The 17,235-nt window shown below is 42.0% G+C and overlaps 1 protein-coding gene across 3 annotated transcripts in view; it reads left to right on the top strand.

Moving 5' to 3' along the window:
• The window catches only part of MAGI3 (membrane associated guanylate kinase, WW and PDZ domain containing 3), a 272,283-nt gene that overhangs the window by 151,164 nt on the left and 103,884 nt on the right, over positions 1–17,235 (top strand). For all 3 annotated transcript variants that reach the window (XM_075853845.1, XM_075853844.1, XM_075853846.1), the window contains exon 2: positions 3,279–3,395. In XM_075853845.1, coding sequence (XP_075709960.1) covers positions 3,279–3,395 — 117 coding nt within the window. The remainder of the gene's footprint in view (positions 1–3,278; positions 3,396–17,235) is intronic.

Raw genomic sequence — 17,235 nt, 5'->3', positions numbered from 1 at the left:
AAGGGGTTGTCCAGTCCCTAAAAATGAATGGCCTATCCTCAGAATAATCCATCAATATCTGATTAGGCGGGATCCGACCCCTGGCAACCTGACGATCAGCTGTTTTGAAGGGGATGCAGCTCTCGTACGATCGCTACTTCCACTTAATTTCCTTTACCGCTTACACTGAATCACAGGCATACTTGTTGCAGCGGTTCACATTATTACAGCCTTCTAATGCTTTCAAACTAATACTGTAAAACGCCGCTACAAGTATGTCAGCGATTCACAGTGTCAGCAGTAAAGGAAATGAAGGAGAAGCAGCTCTCGAATGAGCGCTGTAACCCTTTCAAAACAGCTGATCGGCAGGGGGGGGGGACCAGGAGTCTGACCCCGACCGATCAGATATTGATGGCTTACCCTGAGGATAGGCCATTAATTTTTGGGGACTGGGAAACCCCTTGAACACCCTCAAAATGACTCTCTTATGGAAAGTAGATCCCCAAGGTATTCATTTAACGAAATATTTTAAAATCTGCCGTGTAAAATGTCTGCAGCATGTGGATGAGATTTGTAAAATCTCATCTACTTGTCTTGAACTGTAATCTACTGCAGACTTTACCTGCGCAAATCCGCAGATCGAATCTGCAAAGTCACCATGTAGACCCCCGCCACTTGTAACGTCACTGTAAGGCTGGGGCTACATGGTGACTTTGGCCGTGACACAGGTCGCACAGACAAAGATCGCTATGTCCCATAGCCAACACTTCAAGTAATGCAAGTCAATGTGGTCGCGTTGCGACCTGAAAGTAACCGTGACACAGACACAACCGTTTGGATTTCTTGCAAGGTCACGTAATGGCAACTTGTGCGTTCCCACGCAACCACATTGAATTTATTGCTTGCAATGTAGGCTACGGGACATAGCGATCATTTGAAAAAAATCTTTATTGGAAAAAAACAAGAACGTGTGTGTTTGTGTTTTACATTATTCTTCTCCCTATCTGGCAGCCGGCAAGAGTGGGAGAAGATACAACTATAGGAAACGTTTGTCACTACAAACTTTTCTGTGATCACAGTGACAGGCTGTCACGGAGACCACTGTATAACGGAGCTTAATGTTGCCGGGGAGCGACAAACAAGCTAACTCTGCAGGACGTTCTGTGTTAAGCGCGTGGTTAAAGTGTAATTACAAATTAGGCTTAAACCTCTTGCTCCCACCCATCCCCAAATATTACTTCCATGGGTCTTGTGATGTAGAGATATCAAGGGTTCCTCTTGTTTGCTTTCTTCAGATTTATAAACAGGGGTGCACCCAGAAATGTAACCTGTGTGGGTCACTAAGCTGTGTGCCACCTGCTACTGCCACCCTCCTCCAATGCCGGAACATTTCCGAGTCCCTGTTTGTTCTATTCGGCAAGATCTGGAGATTGAGGAGGGGAGATGCAGATACACAACGCCAAAGTTAGCAGTACTCACCTGGTCAGGCTCCTTCTATATTGTCATCCTCTTTGGCGTGCCCCTCTACTATGACGTGCTGCTGTTGGAAAAACTCAAACAATGGTACCACACACATTATCAGCCACAAAAGTAGAAAATGCCAGATGGCCTGGGAGGGTGCATCAAACTCCAGGCCAGTCATTGACCAACAAAACAACCTCAGACAAAACCCCACAATGAATACAGACCCCAAAATATATCCAGTTACATAGTACGGTTGAAAAAAAGACACATGTCCACCAAGTTCTCAAAATATATCCAGACACCTCAATAAATACAGAACTCAAAATTCAGACCCCAGACCAGAGAAAAAAAAAATAATCATACCAGATCCCCGTACCAGACCTCTCAATTTTTTACCAGTTCTTGCTCCCTTGTCCTCTTCACCACCAGGGCAATCAGGAGTTGCAACGATACCAAAGGTAAAGAGGACCCGGTACGGAGGTGTAGGTGAGGAGTTGTGATGCCACCTCTCTTCTATTGAATTTGATTTGTATGATCAAAGGCTCAAGACTCCCACTCACCCCCAAATATCACTTCCATAGTTCTATTGATTGAAAGATTTTAGAATTTTCACTTGTCGTCTTCCTCCAGATCTATATAACCTAGAGATCTGTGCCAAGTAATCCATAAATAAAGTTAGGCTGAATACCCCATCCCACCTCCAAGTCTTACTTCTTTGGGTCTTGTGATAGAGTTATCTCAGAGATTATGAGGCCTCATGCACACGACCACTCTTTTGTGGCTGCAGTTTATCCACATTTTTGCAGATAAATTGTGGACCCATTCATTTCTATGGCCCCATCCACACCACTATGGTTTACACGGATCTGTGTGGGGACGGCAAATCCGGACCGCAGAAACTTAGGACATGTAATTTTGCGGTCCGGCTTTGCAGATTGACCAATACTGGTGAATCGTTGTGGATCCGTGAGTACTAATGACACTGATGCACAACAAAGAAATTTTTTTTTGGTCTGATTGACTGCAATGGACCCGTGGTTTTGTGGACCGCAAAACCAATGCGGTCGTGTGCATGAGGCTGACTCCGGGACTCGTGTATAAATACATGCAAATTGAATCCTGGGAAGTATTTATTTTTGTAGACAATCGGATTGTCAACTAAAAGAGAAAACAAATCAGAAGAACCTCTAAAGATGGCCATACACGTTAGATGTACGTCGGCCAAACCCGCCGATTCCAGCAAAACCGGTTAACCATCTAATGTGTATGGGGGTGTCCCCCCTGATGCCAGATGTTGGGCAAAAAGGAAGATCCAGCATGTTGGATTTCCGATCCTTCTGTTATTGAATATAAGCCTCCTCCAGAAGTTTTTGGCAGTGGCGTATTCCCCTCTCTGTATGGCCACATTAAGATTGCTGCTTTGTAAACACTAATTAAGAATTTACAAGGTCAAAAATCAAGCCAATACCTATAAGGCAGGCATTGCAGGCAATAACTTAGATTGTAGTTTACATAATATAATAGGATAATGTCAGTTATTTTGCAGTTCTCACATTTTGTAATTTCTTCAACTTCCGTAGTTTTCGACATATCCGGTAAAGACTTATTACTGCTTAATATATTACCATATATAAGCTTAATATGTCCACTGAGACCACTAAGAAGGTTTGAAGATGACCACTAAAAACCCCTCGTGAATGGTCATCAACCTGCAGCAAAATTAAGAGGATACCCAATTGGGTCACCCTAAATGTTTTGTTTTGCTAATATGTGTAATGATTGAAATAAATTAAATGGCTGCAGGAATTTTAATACGGTTTCTTTTATCTTTGCAGGCAAAGTTATCAATAAAGATCTCCGTCATTATCTGAGCCTACAGTTCCAGAAGGGATCCATAGACCATAAGCTACAGCAAGTGATAAGAGATAACCTCTATTTAAGAACAATCCCTTGTAAGTATTAACCAGTTACTCAAACTATAAACAAGATTATTCTTCCCTTTTGCAGATGTATAATCTTCGTGTTTACACAACCAGCTAAGGCTCTGTTCACATCACATTTGGCCCTACCTTTAATGTGTGCGCCAGGGAGACTCCTGACGTACATTACACGCTAAATGTGTCCATGGGGCTCTAGTATTTTTTTTTTTTTAAGGAAATAGCCTGGAAGACTATGCTATTTAATCCAATGGAATCCCACAACAAAAAATGTGTGCTGCACGTTGAGATCCCTTAGGGGATGTATGGCATATATATCACGGCATTCACTAAACTGGTACATCATGAGCTTTTCAATAGCTTTCCATGATGTAACGGATGTCACGATAGCCTATTGGTGATGCACACTAATGTTCGCCATCTGTGTCCACCTACGTATTTACTGAACGTAGGCCACCTGATGTGAACATGGAAAATGGGTAATTCTCGGAACCTTCTTTTCTAAAATTTCACACAAAGCTGCTATACTTGTAAATCATTTCTAGCGGTAGCAAAGAAAGAATTCATGCTTTACTACAGACCCACTGAGTATCACCACAAGTTATTTTTATTGGTGGTTTTATCTAAATATCGATGAATCTATAACCAACTTATCTCCATACTTCTGGTGGAGTGTCTTTACTGCAGGATATGATAATTCTTCAGAGCTACAAAACTACCGACCCCTTTAATTTTACCTAATTGTTACTTATGTTCCCATCCAATATCGTTTGTACCTTTCATCATTGGTTTGCTCTCCAATCTTTTGGCATTAGCGGTTTCGCCTCCTTTGAGATATCTGGACACTCCTTTCATAAGTATTTAAAAGGGAAGTTTAGGATTTTAAAACCATTTTCAAAAACAGCGCCACACCCGTCCACAGGTTGTGTGTGGTATTAAAGCTCAGTCCCCTTCACTTCAGAGAAGTTGAGCTGCAATACCAGACACAACCCATGGACAGGTCTGGTGCTGTTTTTGAAAGAAAGCAGCTATGTTTTTCTAATCCTGGACAACCTCTTTAATGTACATTTGGAAGCCATCATGTCTTTGCATGCTGTGTTATGCATATAAAACTGTTTATTTTAATAACTGCTGTTCACTCCATATCAAATCTGTCAACATAGTCTGCACTCCCTTGCCCATCTGCCACTTAAGGCTATGTTCACACAGAGTATTTTGACGAGTTTTTTTGACGCGGAAACCGCGTCACAAAACTCGTCAAAAATGGCCCGAAAATGCCTCCCATTGATTTCAATGGGAGGCGTCGGCGTCTTTTTCCCGCGAGCAGTAAAACTGCCTCGCGGGAAAAAGAAGCGACATGCCCTATCTTCGGGCGTTTCCGCCTCTGACTTCCCATTAACTTCAATGGGAGGCAGAGAAAGCGTATTTCGCGGTGTATTATGCCCGCGGCGTTCAATGGCCGCGGGCGAAAAACTCAGCGAAAATCGGCGTGCAGGGAGAAGAAAATCTCCCTCAAACTTTCAAACGGAATTTTGAGGCAGATATTCCTCCTGCAAAATACTCCATGTGAACATAGCCTAAGGCTATGTTCACACGGGGTCTTTTGCCGAGTTTTTTGACGCGGAAACCGCGTCGCAAAACTCGGCAGAAACGGCCCGAGAACGCCTCCCATTGATTTCAATGGGAGGCGTCGGCGTCTTTTTCCCGCGAGCAGTAAAACTGCCTCGCGGGAAAAAGAAGCGACATGCCCTATCTTCGGGCGCTTCCGCGTCCGACCTCCCATTGACTTCAATGGGAGGCAGGAGAAAGCGTGTTTTATGCCCGCGGCGCTCAATGGCCGCGGGCGAAAAACGGCGCGATAATTGCTATTCACACGGAGTATTTTGGGGGAGGAATATCTGCCTCAAAATTCCGTTTGGAGCTTTGAGGCAGATATTCCTCCCCCAAAATACTCCGTGTGAACATAGCCTAAAGGAGTATTTTCCCCCCGTGTGCCTTATACGGTGCAGGGAGAGTTTATCAGAAGAAGAATTTAGATATATAGATAACAATAAATCATGAAGAATGATGGCGGCTATTTAGAAGCAAATAAGGAAAGTGTAATGCCTAAACATTTTCTTCATTGTACAAATATACACTGGTACGATGCCTATTGTAATATTTTATGTTCTGCTTAATCTTCCCCTTGTGTTCGCTTTGATATGTATTCTAAATTATCAACTATGGACAGCAGGCCAACTGGACCATTCTATTACCGTACCCCCATACTACATAAACCCCATACATATAAAGGGCCCTAGCCACTATTACTTACACAAGTGGCTTGGCTTTCCAGTAGCACAAGTGCTGCTTAACAAATGTTCTTTACCACTTTTCTTTTTTGAAAAATAGTGGTGAATAATGGCAGGAATGGTCTGGCGTCATTTAGTAGTGAGAGCTGTATTCTCCAATGTGCGTACACTTGCCAGACTAGAGTACCACTCAGCTCATACACCAGTCTTAATACATGTTGTTTCTACAAACCTACCTCTTTAAACTTACTGTCACCTGTGACCCTGTTAGCCTATTGAATACAATTTTTACTACTTGAAGGTTTTTTTTTTCACAATCAACATTTATCACTTATAGAGTTGATAAGTGTTGGGTCACTGGGCGCCCCACTACTGGCACCCAATTACTAGTATGGAGGTCCTGTTCGGTGAAACCCTACTACGACATACAAATGCCCTAATAGGGCATATGGACAGGGGTTGTCTTCACTAGACAAAATATGGCGTCAGGATATACCAGAAAATTATGATCAGTGCGAATCTCACCCCTGGGACCCACACTGATTCGGAGAGCAAAGGGACAGAGGTTCCTTTGGCACCTCTTCTAAATAGCAGTGCAAGGAACTTCAAAACAGCATCATTCAAGTGAATGGGACTGTGCTGTAGTTCCTTGCACAAAGGGGGCCAGGAAGTGTTACTGTAAAGTATAAGCAAAGCTTAAAGGTAATGTGTTGCTAGCAAAAAATGTATTTTTTTTTTAGTTAAACAGTTAGTGTATACGTGATTAAACATTGTTCTAATTTTTTTTATTTTTTTCACGAGTCAGAAAATATTATAAATTAGATTCTAATTTATAATATTTCCCAGCACTGGTCACTAGATGGAGGAATTGCAGCATTGCATGTGGTAAAGCAACCACATTGCTTTATGCTGCAAAATTGGAAAAAATCCCTCGCTCTAGTGAGCTCTCAGAATCCCCCCCTCCTTTATCCTGGCTAGTGCCGGGAGAAACTAGGGGATTGAACGGTCAAACCTCCTACACTGTGTGTCGCCATTTTTTGAGCTAACACACAGTGTAGTAGGTTTACATACAGTAGTAAACACACACTGAAACACAAACATACATAGAAATAACTTACCTGCTCCAGTCGCCGCCGCTCCCTCCGGTCCATCCGCTCTGTCTGCTGCCGCTGCTCCAAGTGCACAAGTCCGGAAGCCGCGACCGGAAGTAGTAATCTTACTGTCCGGCCGCGACTTCCGGTCTACAGGAAAATGGCGCCGGACGGCGCTCAGTTCAACTTGGACTGTGTGGGAGCGGCGCATGCGCCGTTCCCACACAGACGGCGTACACCATAGTGGATGGAACGGGCCCCGTTCGCATTCACTATGGGACTGTAGCTGCCGTATTCCATGTCTGTATGTGTCGTTAATCGACACATACAGAAATGGAAAAAAAATGGCAGCCCCCATAGGGAAGAAAAAGTAAAAAAAAAAAAAAAGTAACACACAAACACACAAATAAATATAAAAGTTTTTAATAAAACACTAACATCAAACTGATATACATTTTTTTTTGGGGGTGACACTGTTCCTTTAAAGCGACTCTGTCACCAGTTTATCAATTCCCTATCTCCTATATAATCGAATAGACGCTTTGCTGCTGATAACTACAGTGTGATTTGGTTTTTTTAAATAAATAAATGTATTATTTGCAAAGTTATGAGCATTTTTCTAAATATGCTAAAGTGGCTCTAATAGCCAAATAGGAGGTGACTCTTTGTATTCACTCTGGGCAGTGTAATGTTTTCTGTATGACGCTGTGTGAAGCAGCTTCATGCTGATAGGACAGTGTCAGAGGCTGTGAAGTACCTCAGGAGAATCGCTGGAGTTACCTCCCACTTGTCTAATAAAGGCTCATTTATATATTTAGAAAAAAGTTCATAACTTTACAAATAATAAATGTTTTTTGTTTTTTTAAAACAAATCACACTGTAGTTTTCAGTAGCAAAGTGCCTATTAGATTAGTTAGGAGATAGGGAATTGAAATACTGGTGACAGTCCCTTTAACTGGATCTAAGGTCTCTCGATTTTATGGATTGATGGGGATTCCATCAGTCAGAACCCAACGATCTGTAAGTGATGGTATATCCTAGCAAAATGCTTGTGTATTCTATGGTGGGAAAACCTCTTTAACGCTCGGTTCATACAGTTAGGCTGCGTTCACATCTGCGTCAGGGTTCAGTTCCGATGTTCCGTCAGAGATTTCCATCGTAACGGAGCCCTGACTGACACAAACGGAAACCATCAGTCACCATTTATTTTAATGGTGACGGATCCGGTGGCAATTTTGTCCGTTTGTCTCCGTTGTGCAAGGGTTACATAGTTTTGACGGAATGTCGACTACGGTATTCATTCCGTCAAAACGACGGAACCCTTGCACAACTAGAGACAAACAGAAAACAATAGCACTGGATCCGTCACCATTGAAATCAATGGTGATGGAAACGGAAGCCTATGGTTTCCGTTTGTGTGAGTCAGGGCTCTGTTCCGATGGAATGTCGGAACGGAGCCCTGACGCAGATGTGAACAAAGCTTTAGAGGGTTATGTGCTCCCTTCCATTTTTTTTTTATTCATTAAAAACTGGAACAGTTCCCAGAGGGCGCAAGAGATGACCTAATAATTTTTCTTGATGGAAAAGAGTACCGACTCTGACTTTTCTGCATGTAAAGAGTGGCAATGAACAATAATAGCATGTCTAACGGTATTTGTTTAGTACATTTAAAGGGAATGTGTCGCTAGAAATGTTTTATTTTTTTTCAGTTAAACAGTTAGTATATAAATGATTACACATTGTTTTCATTTTTTTTATTTTTTCACAAGTCAGGAAATATTATAAATTAGATTCGAATTTATAACATTTCCATCTGCTGGTCACTAGAGGGAGCAATTCCCAAAATTGCAGCATTGGCAATGTGGTAAAACAACCTCATTGCTTTATGCTGCAAAGTAGACACACTCGCTCTAGTGTCTTGACACAATCCCCCCTCCTTTATCCTGGCTAGTGCCAGGAGAAAGGAGGGTGTTGAATGTTCAAACCACCTACACTGTGTGCCGCCATTTTCTGAGCGAATGCACAGTGTAGGAGGATTAGATACGGTGGTAATCAGACAGTATAACACGAACATACACACACATCACATACGCAAACATAACTTACCTGCTCCTGCCGCTGCCTCCGCTCCTAGTCCTTGTGTCTGCGCTGCCTTGAACATATGGCCGGAAGCCGCGACCGGAAGTCGTCCTCTTACTGTCCGTTCGTGGCTTCCAGTCCACATGAAAATGGCTCCGGATGTCGCTCTACCAAAGACCTTCCTTTTGATCTGTGTGGGATTCCCACACAGATGGCGTACGCTATAGTGAATGGAACGGCTCCCGTTCGCATTCACTATGGGGATGTATGTGCCGTATTCCATCTCTGTATGTGTCGTTAATCGACACATACAGAGATGAAAAAAAAAAAATGGCAGCCCCCATAGAGAAGTAAAAGAAAGAAAAAAGTACAAAACAAAAACACAAATAAATAAAAAAAAAAAATGTAATTACATACTAAAAGCAATATTATATAAAAAAATTTTTTTTCGTGACACCTTCCATTTAAATAGAGCAGTGATCAGGAGTATGGGGTTGAATGATTGTTAATATAATCGTTCGTCCCCATGCAGTTTGCATTCGGTCAGCAGCACATTCCCTGTTTACACAGGCAGATATGCTCCCGATAAAAGATGCGACCATCCGATGGAGCAGCATTTGCTCGCTTGTCGACTGAACGCTGCAATGTTTACACAGGGCGATGAATGGGCCGATCATCTGTGGATGCTTCAGTGACCTGAGATAAAAAACTACTTCCGTTGAGAAGTTTAGGTTTTTCTCTGTTGCTCAGGGATAGACTCTATTTCATCATCGCCCTGTCACGGGATTAGTTTTATTCTTTGAAAATAAAAGAAACCTCATTAGTGGGAAACGTGTACACTGCAATCAGTTCTGTGTGCGATGCTCATTATAGCACCATATCCACATGAAAAACATACATTTGCATTTCTGATTAATAGTTCACCCAGAAACCTTGCATTTTTAGATTTGCTGTATTTCTTTAACCCCTGAACTAACTGTAGTTGTGCTATCTTAGGTCCCATTCACGTCACATTTTTGCCTTATGATAAGCATGTTTGTTGGGAGATTTCCCAGCGTACACTATAAAGTTAGGGCAAAAACGTGAATACACTGATGTATACCAGCCCAACGCAGGCCAAAAGAGTGTCGGGCTGGTAAACGTTAGAGTATTTTTTTATTTTAATATGAAAGCAGACCGGTCACTGATATAAGTTAACCAGGTTTACTGACATTATTAGCGCTGTCTCCCTAATTCCAGCACTGGTTTTTGGGTTTTTTCTTCTGGACTAACCCCCCCCCCCCCCCCCATATGCCCATTGTTGTGTTTGTTCCCTCTATGCTATTTTGCTGTAGTTAACAGGGCATGAACTACCCTCAAGCTGCCTCGTGCTGGTTGGACTGCATCGGAAGCAGAGAATCTAGCTCAACCTGGTTGGCTAACTACAGCATATAGGGAGCCAACACAGTCCAGGAGAAAAAAGAAAAACAGCGTTAGAATTAGGGAGATCACACTATCAAAGTCCGTTAACCAATTCAACTTATGGCTGGATTCACACGAGCATGTTACGTCCGTAAAGGACGGAATGTCTTTCGGCCACAAGTCCCGGACCGAACACACTGCAGGGAGCCGGGCTCCTAGCATCATAGTTATGTACGACGCTAGGAGTCCCTGCCTCTCTGTGGAACTACTGTCCCGTACTGAAAACATGATTACAGTATGGGACTCCTAGCATCGTACATAACTATGATGCTAGGATCCCGGCTCCCTGCACTGTGTTCGGTCCGGGACTTGTGGCCGAAATACGTCCGTCAATTACGGACGTAACATGCTTGTGTGAATCCAGCCTAAGCCTCTCTCACAGGCCACGTTTAATGTATGTGTCGGGAGATTTTCCCAGCGTTTACGATATAGAAGTCCAGAAATGTGATGTATGGGGCTTTAGTAGCTTAGATTCCTCCGCATCATTTAAATACAAATTCTAAACTCTTAAATTGCATTGACTTTATTCTGCTCTGCGCCTTTAAATTAAATCCGAAATAAAAGAACTGATATCAAGCCCATACTTCATAACATAATCTAGAAATCAGTACAAGTGTGAATGACATTTCCTGATTACCTCTAATGTTCCCTTTCAACAATGCTTAAGCTGATTTTCTCACATAGTTAGTACATGATCAGATTCTTCAAACAGTGACACATTTCAGGATGTTTTTGAACGACTCATTTCCATTAGTGTAATGGCTTTGCTTCCCTTTATGCGTGTCGCCCGGTGTAGCTCATAAAATTTAGACACTGTCATAAGTGCGCAATGACCTGAACCCGTTTCCACCAAGGTCACAGAGACAGAAATGACACATGTATCATTTAGGGGATCTAAACAAAGACAAATCTATTTACAAGCTGTAGTGATTCTGCAAATGATCGTTGGAAAATCCTGGTAGTCCCGCATGCTCGTTCATTTCTTGATTGAGCTGGTGAAAATGAAGCAATTTTGGGCACGTGGTGATATATATTTGGCACAAATCACTTGGTACGTTACACACCAATTTCTTCCATACCCCGCTGGGATTCCGCCACAAAATCTGAATGTGTTACACGCGGATTTTAGACTTCACCCAATACATTGCAAAGGGTGAAATCCGCAGTGAAAATCTGCTGCTTTTCCGCACAAGAATCGTCAGGCTGCGGATTTGAAACAGTATGTTCTGATTTTGATGTGGATTTCTTCCTCTATGTATTAATGGGGTTTGGAAAACTCCTTCCACTTGTCTTGTACTGTAAATTGCTGCGGATCTGCTTTGGCGGAATCCGCATCGCAAATCCTCTACGTGTTGACCCGGCCTATGGATAGAAAACAAAGTTTGGATTTTTATTGTACTTGTAGCATGCTTATGCCCGAACAGCATTTACTAAAAGCCCAGTATATTTTACAGCCCAGGCCACTAGTATGTGATTATTTTATGGCTTAGATTCTCTGCGTCTCTCTATTGATCCCCAAGGCAGATTTAATCAATTATAACATTTCTCCCTGTCCCTTCTGATTTCATCTTTTTACGCTGGCAGCATAAATCTTGCGCTGTTAATATATTCACTTTTAGCCAGTGTGAAAAATGGCCGTTCCTTTCATGACCACAGCGAAGCAAGATTTATGTGTCCTTTAGGGACAGCAGATCTAACAGATACAGACATGTTTAATTTTTTTTCCATAACTTTGGTTTGTTGATATTTATGACATTTGTGTTTAGACTGTACTTTAATGTTACTTCCACATTCATATATATAAATATTTTTTAATAATATTATGGCCTAATTTTTACATGAATTCAGCACAAAAGTTCAATAGGGAGGCAGTATGCTAGAACCGGCTGACAGCGGACGTGCTTAGTGACTTCTTGCCTGTAACTGAAGGAGCAGAAATGACTCGGCAGTAATGGAAACAGGTGTCCCTGTTACTAATAGGGACTACTTTTTCTGGTGGCAGTATTGTGGCCTTGTAGACCCAATTCCAGTTTACCATGGTCTTCCATTGTGGCTAAATTACACAAACTCAGTATTAGTCAGTAGGCTACAATGAGCGGTGATAATTGAACAATAATGCTTGAATTTTTGTATATAATTCATATTTGAGTTGGACTACTTACATTATCACCGAATAATTTTTCAAACCACTGTTGAACGATCTTCGTATCTGATGGACATTTCCATTGGGACAACCATAGAAGAGGGCTAGTGTGGAGTGACATTGTCGCCTTAGGCCTCATGCACACGACCGTAGTGGTGTGCACGGGCCGTGACTTGCGGCTTGGACGGCCGTCGAGTGTCATCCGCGGCCACCCGCAAATCACGGGCCATACACGTTGCCGTGTGCATTAATTTCAACGAGCCTGGACAATGCACGGACTATGGAAACCACGGTCGTGTGCATGGGCCCATTGAGATGAATGGGGCCGCAATTCACCCGCAGATTTGAATGGGGCCTAACACTTACGGATATCACCAATGATGGCGAGAATTTTTATGCATGCACAATCTACGTAGCTGAACGATAAGCAATAGTTCATCATACACAGAAGAAAAGACCAGAGCTTGCAGCCATTTTATATATAAAATAATTTTATTTAACACATATAACAGACAATGTTTAAAATATATAAAGACAAGACCCTAGTATGAAAAACGGAGCGAGTAGTGACACTTGCTGAATGTAGTATATGGGTATACAGGCTGTATTAAAGCATGTTTTTAAAGATATATATACCTATACCCTAAGAGGGATTACCCCTTTCTTAATCAGTAAACCTTGTAAACATGTTCAGTAAATAGAAGGAAAAAGGGGATGGGATAAAGTGACAGTGCTTCAAAGTATTGTTTCTATCTGCAGCCTTACCCATAGCAGCAAGAAGGAAATTATTGTCAGTGCTCGCTCCTCCACATGAACCCCAACGCGCGTTTCACTACAGGTGCTTGTAGCGGGATGTGTGTGATTCTTCTATTTACTGAACATGTTTACAAGGTTTACTGATTAAGAAAGGGGTAATCCCTCTTAGGGTATATATATATCTATCTATCTTTAAAAAATGCTTTAATACAGCCTGCATACCCATATACTACATTCAGTAAGTGTCACTACTCGCTCCGTTTTTCATACTAGGGTCTTGTCTTTATATATTTTAAACATTGTCTGTTATATGTGTTAAATAAAATTCTATTTTTTTTATATATATAAATTGGCTACAAGCTCTGGTCTTTTCTTCTGTGTATGGTTCATTACATGGAGCTGCCTGTATGGTAAAATATGGGGGGATGTTTTTGTTGTAAACAGTGCCCAGCCCTCATTGGAATTGCTTTTGGAGTCTATATATTGATCAGCAATAGTTGTTCTAATAGTTTGTGTGCATTTTTCCTGGCCAATTATCGTTCAGATTTTTTGAAAACAAATAATTAATGATCTCCACTAATGTCTAAAGGCCTATTTACAATGGTCAACAACCCAAAACTGTATGTGCCAGCATCAAATTTCAAGACTCATTGGGGCATAATTTAAGGCCCTTTTAAACGGACCAAGGATAGTTTTTCTGATCATTGCCCTGTGTAAAACACTCGTTCGTCGGCTGATTGTATCATTTATGCAGCAAGAAATATTATCGTTGTCGGCAGCACATCTCCCTGTGTAAACAGATGTTCTGCCGACATGATGGAAATGTATGAGGATGAGCAATCGTAGTAATGAGCGCTCGTCCCCAAACAATCGAGTATTGATCTTGTTGATCCGGCGCTCATTTTTGTTGACCGTATTGGCCAGTGTAAGGCCGGATTCACATGAGCATGTTCGGTCCATGACATATAGGACCGTATGTCGGCAGTATTTCGCGGGCCGAACACACTTCAGAGAGCCGGGCTCCTAGCATCATAGTTATCTATGACGCTAGGAGTCCCTGACTCGCTGCGGGAAAACTGTCCCGTACAGTAATCATGTTTTCAGTTTTCCCGCAGCGAGGCAAGAACTCCTAGCGTCATGGATAACTATGATGCTAGGAGCCCGGCTCCCTGATGTGTGTTCGGTCCGGTAAATGCTGCCGACATAAGGTCTGTATTTTACGGACTGAACATGCTCGTGTGAATCCGGCCTAAAAGAACCCTTTCTAATGCTGTCTGAGGCCTTGTTCACACAGATTTGGATGCAGAATTTGCGTGCATTTTTTAAGCCAAACCCAGAATAGGATCTAGTAGAGTAGACCTAGAATGCCTACTTTTGTATATTTCTTCTGTTTAGGTTCCGTTCCTGGTTTCGGCTTAAAGAAATACATGTAAAATCTGCATCAAATCTGCACAGTGTGAACAAGACCTAAGGTTGGAACAGTGTAAACTTAGACAAGGCAGTCAGAAGATGTGCCCAATTTGTCACAGTGATGCACACTGTATGATAAATTTGGCGCATCTTGCTAGACATTTTGGACACTTTTCTCTTTCTTATACCTCTTGGTTGGACAGTTTTTTGCGCCAAATTTTGACATTTTTGTGCATTTTAAACCATGCCCCTTTTTGACTTAAAATGCATATTCCCTTTTCTAGACACCTTTGGAAATAAATTGGTCTTAAACTACATGCGACGTTATGCGCCAGAAATTACCCAAATTTTGTCACATTTTACGACAAGGTCTAGGCGCAATCACCTTGTCTGCCTGTCTGCCTCATTGTCTGCCTGTCTGCCTCATTGTCTACCTGTCTCCCACAAAATTTCCAGCTCTGTTTTATTTCTATATACCTCAATAATGGCATTGTTACATTTGTACTTTTGTGTAGAATTAACGAATGGATGGAATGAAGCTGGTATTTTGAAGTACAATTAAAGTGTTTGTACCGTGTATGAAGGGTGAGACTGTTAGGATTTTGGTCCCACACTGGATTTGGAGTTCTTGAAATTTATTGGTACGGTCGGTAGTATTTATTGCAGAAAGTAATAAAAAAAAAATCTTCAGAATTTGCTGTGTAGCCAAGTCAGTAGGCAGTCTGGTCTTCACAAAAACTAACTCAAGTTAGGAGACCACTTGACAAAGAAGAATATTCAGTTGAAACAAGTCTCTGGCCGACACAGCTGTCTGTGTATTTAAATGGGCTTCTAATAAGACAAGACAAAGTCCTTTTATGCCTGTTTTTTACAAGCATAGCTATTATTGTGCAAAATAAATCCAGGGAAGATCAATTAGAGAAACCTATTATGCTAAAACCACAGTTTGTGTCATGTTGAAGGGTCAATGGAGGAGATTTGTCACAGATAATTATAACCAAAACCAGTCTTGATAAGAGGCGGACGAGATGAATACTAGCCATGAGAGGGTGTTTACAATCCGACTGCGGTGCGATGACTTGTAATTGTGTATGGGGGACATATTTTATTTAAACAGGTTTAGACAGAGTATTTCGCCTCAGAGTCTGTTGAACGCTTTCATGTAATTGCTTCGGCAACTAAAAATACCACCTTTTTTACAAGCAGCTAAGGAGGTTAAACCTGTTTTTGGTGGCAGACTCAATACCCTTTCATTACTAAACCAAAATATGTCTCAAAACAAATACACTATCAGACCTGTATAGTCCAAAGAATTATATTTTATTCGCCCATAGACATAGACACCCCCTCCCAGGTGTTTAACTAGGAAAGACTGGGCCCCATAGCAAACTCTTGACCGGGACCCCCCCCCCACTGGCGCCACAAGCAGCCCCCCTTATAAATAGTGCCCCCTGTAGAATGTGCCATACAGCCCCCCTGTACACCATGCTATATAGCCCCGCCTATAGACAGTGTCACACCCCATTTGTAGATAGCGCCCCCACCTCCCCCTTGTAGATAGTGCCATACAGCCCCCTGTAGATATTGCCATAAAGCCCCCACTGTATATAGCATTATACAGCTCCCACTGTATATAGTGCCACACAGCCCCCTCCCTTGTATATAGTGTCACACAGCCCCCCCTTGTATATAGTGCCACACAGCTCCCCCTTGTGTATCGTGCCACACCGCTCCCCCTTGTGTATCGTGCCACACCGCTCCCCCTTGTGTATAGTGCCACACAGCCCCCCCCCCCTTGTGTATAGTGCCACAAGGCAATGGCGCATCCGAGAAAGTTGTATCAGCCACGAGATCTCACTCAAACATGGAAAGGTGGGTTTGGAGGCAGGACTGTGTGACTCTTCAGGATAGCGGCACCGCCCCATGACCCTCTAATGAGAAATTTGCATATAGTGTGCGCCGTTTTAAAAGTGGATTTTAAGAATTTTGCATCATCTTAAAAAAACATACAAGGGAATGCTTGGAAATATTGTCAGGTCATGTATTACCACATGGTGGCGGTTCAAGGGGTTAAATCTACCTGACAGATTCCCATTAAATATACAATGAATTGAGAATAATTCCATCTGCCCTGCAATTTTTTTATTATAAATATATCCTATATAACTACAGATCCAGAACCAAGCTCTGACATATATACAGTACCACAACCAAGATCCGTACATAAATACAGCACTAGAACCAAGCTAAGTACATATAGACAGCACCAGAACCAAGCTCAGTACATAAATACAGCACTAGAACCAAGCTCTGACATATATACAGCACCAGAACAAAGCTCAGTACATATATACAGCAATAGAACCAAGCTCCGTACATAAATACAGCACTAGAACAAAGCCCATACATATATACAGCACCAGAACCAACCTCCGTACATAAATACAGCACCAGAACAAACTTCAGTACATAAATACATCCCCAGAACCAAGCTCAGTACATATATATACAGCACCAGAACAAAACTCATTACATATATACACAGCACTAAAACCAATCTCATACGTATATACAGCACCAGAACAAAGCTCAGTACTTACATACAGCATCAGAACCAAGATTAG

Source organism: Rhinoderma darwinii, chromosome 2, assembly GCF_050947455.1.
Source record: "Rhinoderma darwinii isolate aRhiDar2 chromosome 2, aRhiDar2.hap1, whole genome shotgun sequence".
In the NCBI taxonomy this organism is placed as follows: domain Eukaryota; kingdom Metazoa; phylum Chordata; class Amphibia; order Anura; family Rhinodermatidae; genus Rhinoderma; species Rhinoderma darwinii.
The sequence above is the reverse complement of the archived record's forward strand: the minus strand, read 5'-3'. Positions and strand labels throughout refer to the sequence as shown.